General features: G+C 40.7%; 1 protein-coding gene across 1 annotated transcript; it reads left to right on the top strand.

The window, feature by feature from the left end:
• The first annotated feature begins 842 nt into the window (after positions 1 to 842).
• LOC120089061 (probable H/ACA ribonucleoprotein complex subunit 4) lies at positions 843 to 1583 on the top strand. Its single transcript, XM_039046487.1, has one exon. It carries the CDS (start codon positions 843 to 845, stop codon positions 1581 to 1583), a length of 741 nt encoding a protein of 246 aa, XP_038902415.1.
• The last annotated feature ends 6013 nt before the right edge of the window (positions 1584 to 7596 follow it).

Here is a 7596-nt window from a genome sequence, read left to right as displayed (position 1 = left end):
AATTTCATGCCTTGTTGAATTTATTTACATTCATATCTCAATATTGCGTTGAACCTAATTTATGTGAATGAATACTAAAAAGAAAATGAACACCACAACGTCGTATCAACTTGGTTTTGGGATAAGCATTGCGATGTTGATGATACAAAAAAAAAAAAAATAATAATAATAAAAATAAATAAATAAATAAAAAAATAAACTTTAATAACATCCGGTATGCATTGCGATGATGGGTGTATCTTGTGCTGAAAGATACACGTTGCGCCCATCTTCCATAAATGCATTACATTGACGGATGAGTTGTGCGCGTATGTACACTGCGCCCGTCCTCAGCAAAAACGGACTATGTCGAGGTAGTGTTGCACTGGTAGAAATACCATGCACCTGTCCTCCAAAAATGCGTTGAATTGAGGGGTGTGTTGCGCTAATGCATACGTTGTGCCCATCCTTCGCAAATATGCATTTGCAGTAACGAATGCATTGCGTTAATAATTAACATTGCGCCCGTTCGAATAAAATAAAATGATAAAATTTTTGCAGAGAGAGTAGTCGAGTCGTTTAAGCTTCCAAAGAAATTATGACTTAGCAGACGAAAGGATGTCCTTTCTGCTAAATCATAAGGGGAGGGGCGCAACGGCAAGCTTTTTGAGAATATCGAAGCCTGCCATGCAGAGATTACGTTGGGCCTATCAAGGCCCAACCTATAAATCTCACCTCCTTCAACCGAGGAGCTTATTTGAATCTCTCACGAAAGAAGCCCTAAAATTTCCACTGCATACCATACCCTTCTGATTTCCTTCCTCAGACCAAAATTTTCCTAACTCTTTCACTCAACCAAGCAAATGGCCGACCCATCTTCATACTCATCTTCCCTACCATCATCACCTTCCCAAGCACCCATCTCCGCACGGGAGATGACTTTCCTTGCTGCTAGCCGCTGCTTTGCTACCCAACCCAAGCCTTCATCAAGAATCGCCGAAAAATCTCGGCGAAATACCTCTGTAGCCAAACCACTCACCATTCGAGAGGGGCTGAGCACGGAGAGTGTCCCTGCCATCAGACCTGAGGTGGCGCTCCCAATACCTTCAACAGAAAGCAAACTCAAGCGAAGGGACGATAAAGAGGTATTTGGGAGTATTTTGAGAAATATGGAAAGAGAGGGGGGACTACCAGAAGCTGGAGTTGTAAACCGACCCCTGCCTTCAGAGGAAAAAATGGTGGAAGCTTCGCGGAGAAGGGCCCTGGCCATTGCGGATCCTAAGGAGACTGTTCCAACAGACTCCAATGAGGGACCCATCAAGGCCATTTTGGAGGTAGTAGGAGTGAAGAAGCAGACAGGGATGGCTGAAGGGAAGAAGAATAGAAAAAGTAAAGAAAAACGGGTGGAAAGAGATGAAGCTGCTCGACCGAAGAAGGAGAAGAAAGAAAAGAAGGAAAGCAAAAAGAAACAACGCAAGCGAGAAGAGAAACGCCTGAAGAAGGAGAAGAAAAGGAAGAGGGTGGAAAACCTAGATTTTGACAGAGAATCAACCACCACAAGGGTGGAAAAGAGGATGTCAACACAAATCAAAGCATCAGCGTAACCTCAAGTTTCATCACCACATATCAGAATGGTTGCGTCTGAGGACATAGAAGACCCTGACATCACCCCTCTTATACGGCGTCGCAAGGGTCTACAAGTGACCCACTATTCTTTCAATGCATAGTAGAAGAAGAGAAGAGAAGAAAAAGAGAAGCAGAGGAGAAGAAAGAAAAGATGTCAGTGCGCGCCAAATCATCGCATCAGGCAATTTGGCAAGAAAACTGCACGATGAGAACGTGCACCGTGACAACGCAAGGGTGTCAAAAGAAGAAAGAAGAAGGCTCGAGAATGAGCAATGCATATTGCTTGCCTCGGAGCGGTTTGAGAGAGAGATGAGAAAAGAAGAAGAAAAAGAGAAGAAGGAGAAAGAGAAGAAGGAAAGGCGCCGCAAAGCCAATGTGCAACGCGTCAGAGAAAATAAGAGAAAAGAAGTGGCAGAATGGAAAAGGGAATAAGAAGAGCAATAAAAGGAAAGGGAACGCAAAAAAAGACAAAAATCCCACCTTGCGTCTGCTCAAGATAAGGGCAAAGCTAAAGTTGAGAGCAACGAGCATGCGTTGACCAGGAGGCGCTCATCAACAAAGAAAGGATATGATGATGGAAATGGGTTTTTTCCCTGCGTCGATGCCACTACCGGATCTGATCACGAGTGTTGTGTTGGAACATGGGTGGGAGACTTTCTGCCAATATCCCTCAATTGTTATTCTTGCGGTAGTGAGGGCCTTTTATCACGGCCAGCTCCATGACACCAAAAATGCGGTGATCATTGAAGGGTGGATAGTGCCATTCAGCGTAAAGGACATCAATGAGCTCTACAAGTTGAAGGACATCCCGGAAGCACCAGGTAACAAGTTAATTGATGATCCTGAAGAAGAGCACATGGAGGATGCGGTGAAGGTATTAACACTACCGAGCACCAAGTGGTCGGTATCATTAACAGACATTAGGATCCTCGCCTCCAACAAGCTGCTCCCAAAGGCGCGACTTTGGGTATATTTGGTGAAACGGTGACTCATCCCGACAATGCATGACAAAACCATTTCAAGAGATCGAGTCATGGCTGCATACTGTATCACGCGCGACATTCCGATTGATGTAAGCCAGCTGATTGCAAAGCAGATTTGAGGCTTTGTTGGCCGTGTGAAAGGCCAATGCTTCTTTCCGTGGACGATTTCGAGCCTGTGCCTCTCTGTGGGTGTAGGCATTGACGAAAAGCCCATGCCTAAATTTCACGACATCATCCATACGAAGATCTTAAGAATGCTTCTCAAGGATTCCCCACATTGCCCCGATCTTCCAACCAAAAGGCCCCTCATAGATCTGAATGCACCGCAACAACCAAAGCCAAAGAAGCAGTGTCGAAATGATAAAGGAAAGGAAAAAGTCCAAGAACAATCACCGCAAGAGCAAACCCAACTACACTTGGACCCTTTACCTTTAATCATTCGCTCGCCTAGCCCTCCAATAGAGCCCCTTTCCCCTCTTCCTGAACATTTCACCAACTTTCTCCTCGCTCCAGATTCAAACCCCACATCTCCAGCAGCGTCCCCCAGCCATCCATCTCCACCTCACTTTTCACCTCCATCGCCACATGTTGATGACCCACATGGTTTGAGAGCAGGCCCTTCTACTCAACCTCAAACCGTTGCTGGTGAAACATCGACGGCGCAACCCACCATTGTAACCCTTGCTGCTGACTTAGCAGAAATGCGGTCCCTCTTTTCTCAACAACATAACTTCTTCCGCCAAGCAATAATGGAGTTACAAAAGAGCAACACAGAGTTGCAACGCAACAATATAATGGTGCGACAGGCGATGGTTAATATTCAACGCAATATCTTTACCATCCGTTTGAATCAGAGACAGATGGCAGAGCGCAACCATGAGTACTTCAACTTTTTAACAACATATCTACATGGGCTCATGGTGCCTTCCCATCTATAACAACCTTTGTAATTTCAAGAAGTGCCTCAACGAGCTCCTCTGCAACATCCTCCTCAAGATCCCCTGCCGCAACTCTAAATTTGGGGGTGTGCCACCTTCTCCACAATTCTACAATTTTTCTTTGCGGCCATTCATTCATTTCATTTTTTTATATAGAAGCTATACCTTGTATTCTTTTGTACGTGCTACAATTTTGTGTTGCGATATTTATAATTCTTTGTATACTTAGACACATTTTGTACAACTGAGTAATTATTCTTTCCATATGCGTTAGCCTCTTTACTTGTATCATCCTTTGCCAATTATTGCGGTAATTCTTGTATTTTATTTTGTGTTGTTTAATTGTGCTGCCATGATGAGTAGTATGCATACCCTTAGCAATATTTCTCTATACATTGCATTTTCTTACTAACACTTAGAGAATTCACCGCAATAGCTCTACTTTACCTTCCCTATTTCAAGACTCTGCTCAAACCTTCTTTTTAAAAATTTGACTAAGTGTTTTATCTTTTCTGTCTAAAATAACGCAATGAGGACCTTGCACATCTCTAAATTTGAGGGTGGGGAAGATCTGAGCAGATGCGATTGAGCGGATGCGGTAATATCAGGCAAATGTGTTCATTATCGTAAAAAAAAAAAAAAAAATCATAAAAACTCCGCTGTCAGCGCAAGGGAAAATCCCAACCTGATAAGAGTTAAGTCATGAAAGGAACTTGCTTGTAGTTGGATGTTCGCATGACTCCCGTGGGAACAAGCCAAAACAAAGGTAGGTTTCCAGGATTGACGCAATATGAAAAAAAAAAAAGAAAATAAGAATAAAAGAGACAACTCCTCTGACCAGCAAAAGTAAAACGTGGCTGAGGATCAAGAGTTGAAGTTGAGATTGGTACACAATCAAAGTTGGATGCTCGCATGACACCCATGGGAGCAAGCCAAAATGAAGGGTGTAACCATGATCAACATTCTCTATACGATGACGCAACCAGGCCACCGCATAAAGACACACTTCGTTATTTTTGCAAGAAGAGGTAAAACATTCTTCTCAAAACTAGAAGGGAACTTTGGGTAGAGGTTTGTTTTAGATAAGAATAAGGGTATGCATACTACCAAACGCCATTTAATAAGAGTTTCCTTGGCTCGAGAGGGGTTCGATTTATAAGAGTTTACATTAGACTGAACCATGAAATAGTCACTTTTTACGTTCTAAACGCCGTTTAATTTATAAAACTGACTATTTCGTTAATTGATAACCTAGGTAACTTAATCTTAATCCTGAGATAACTATGAACTCCTGTTCACTCAGAATTATCCATAGATTTGCATAGGCGAGGGAAGCTCATTATCGCTGGCCTAATAAGCCTCCCATTTTCAGGGGTAAGATCAGGTGGATAGCTGGGAACATAGAGTGCAAGACAGAATTCACTCCTACCCGTTATAGGGATAGTAGATAGGTTGTTCCCTTTAGTACTAAATCCAGGTCTTGAACAAGGGGTCCCACCCTCTCATTGACCCAAGAGGGGTTTGGTTTATAGGTTGGACCTTAAACCAATTGTTCATTAGAGGATCAGTGGAACTGAAGGAATAAGATGTAGTCTCGAGGGTAAAACGGTTTTTATGACCCAGCCGAGATTACGAACAACCTGTTAAGGATTAGCTTACTAATCATGATTATATCATATGGACACAAATATATCTATAGTGAAGGGTGTGCAACTACGGGACTATAGTGGAATTACCCGTGAGTTAGCGAATGTTGATTAGCTCCATCTAAAGAGTCTAGCCAGCTAATCTCGGATCGTTGAAGCCCATGATATATAGGTTCATTAGGTTCCCCTACTAGCTTATATGGAATAAACTTAGAACAGTATGATAGAATAATTTGAATTGTTCGAATTAGGTAAAGAGGGAGAAACCAACAAGTATATGTGATATAGTGGTTTTGTTTATATATTTTAGCTCTAGCGTCCCTAAGAGTTCACATCGTGAGGTCCATGCAGGGCTTTGGGCCATGCTTAGAAGCGTACTCCTTTCGGAAAGTGTTTTCGTGGATCAATATCAAGGTGAATAGGGGAAGTAGTTCATAGTAAGTGGGTGAGGGGTATGTAACAGCAACCCACAGTCTCTTCCATTAGGTCGCACCGTAAGATTTCTATAATGCGCCTGCATGTCTGCCCTGGAGTGACCTTTCCCTTCGGAGGGTTGTATTATAGGATTCGGAACACTGCGAACTCCAAATCTGGATAGGCTCTCTTAGATCAGTTTTCATATTGACTTTTCACTTTCGGAAGTATATTGATTCTGGTTTCTGAAATCCAAAAATGGAAGGTTACACTTACAAGAATTAATAAGATGTTAGTATATTCTCGACCAAAGTAACGATAACTAAAGTGCTATAGGAATAAAGAGTTATTCTGGGGTTAGCATTTAGTCAAGATTGTCTTGGTTCAAAAGAGGAATAATCGACTGCCCTTCGGTGGAGGTTACTCTAAACTTTTGAAATATCGTTGCAAAATATAATAATGAAGGGTACATTATTAGTTTTTTTTTGCTAAATTTGATTGGATTTAAAAAATTAATGTTTTTTTACTAAAAAATCTTTATCTTTTCAGCATGAATAGCTCAATAATTCAACTCTTAGCTTCCGAGAAACTAAACGACGATAATTATTCAGCCTGGAAATCAAATCTAAACACAATACTGGTAGTTGACGATCTAAGATTTGTCTTAACTGAGGAATGTCCTCAAGTCCCAGACTCAATTGCTAATCGAACTGTTCGGGAAGCATACGATCAATGGGTCAAAGCTAATGAAAAGGCCCGTGTTTACATTCTTGTCAGCATGTCTAATGTTTTGGCAAAGAAACATGAATCCTTAGCTAAGCTAAAGAGATAATAGATTCATTAAGAGAAATGTTTGGGCAACCATCATGGTCCGTTAGACACGAGGCAATTAAACACATTTACACGAAGCGGATGAAGGAGGGGACCTTTATTAGAGAACATGTCCTGGACATGATGATGTACTTCAATATCACTGAAGTAAATGGCGGACCCATTGATGAGGCTAACTAGGTTAGCTTTATCTTACAATCTCTTCTGAAGAGTTTTATACCTTTCGAGACAAATGCGTCTTTAAATAAGATAGAATTTAACCTCACTACCCTTCTTAACGAGCTCCAGCGATTCCAAAACCTTACTTTAAGTAAGGGAAAGGAAGTGGAAGCAAATGTTGCTACCACTAAGAAAAAGTTTTTAAGAGGATCGTCCTCTAAAGCCAAAGCTAGACCTCTAAAGCTCAAATGAAAAAGGTCAGGCTCCCAAGATAAAGAAGGGAAAGAAGGATACAGATAAAGGAAAATATTTCCACTGTAACCAAAACTAGGCATTGGAAGAGAAATTATTCGAAGTACCTTGTAGAGAAGAAAGCTGAGAAAACGACACAAGGTAAATATGATTTATTGGTCGTTGAAACATGTTTAGTGGAATATGATAGTTCAACCTGGATACTAGATTCAGAAGCCACTAATCATATTTGTTTCTCGTTTCAGGATACTAGTTCTTAGAAAAAGCTTGAAGAAGGTGAGATAACCCTCAAAGTTGGAACAAGAGAGGTTGTCTCAGCTGAAGCAGTGGGAGATCTGAAGTTTTTTTTTTTTGAAGATATATATCTAGTACTTAAAAATGTTTTGTATGCACCTTTTATGAAGAGGAATTTGATATCTATAGCTTGTATTATAGAATAATTATATACAATATCTTTTAATATAAATGAAGCGTTCATTTTTTGTAAAGGTATTCAAATTTGTTATGTTATACTTGAAGATAACTTATATAAGTTAAGACCAACTAGAGCAATTTTTTTTTTTTAAATATTGAAATGTTTAGAACATTAAAAACTTAGAATAAAAAACAAAAGGTTTCTTCCAACGCCTATCTATGGCACCTTAGACTTGGTCACATAAATCTCAATAGGATTGGGAGATTGGTCAAGAGTGGACTTTTAAGTCAGTTAGAAGATAACTCTTTACCTCCATGTGAATCCTGTCTTGAAGGAAAGATGACCAAGAGATC

The sequence above is a fragment of the Benincasa hispida genome, chromosome 10, assembly GCF_009727055.1.
Source record: "Benincasa hispida cultivar B227 chromosome 10, ASM972705v1, whole genome shotgun sequence".
NCBI classification, from domain to species: domain Eukaryota; kingdom Viridiplantae; phylum Streptophyta; class Magnoliopsida; order Cucurbitales; family Cucurbitaceae; genus Benincasa; species Benincasa hispida.
This window is presented reverse-complemented; position numbering and strand designations above follow the sequence as displayed.

Excerpts from the sequence above, each read along its gene's own strand:
- LOC120089061 (XM_039046487.1), top strand. The coding sequence starts at position 843 with ATGGCCGACCCATCTTCATACTCATCTTCCCTACCATCATCACCTTCC.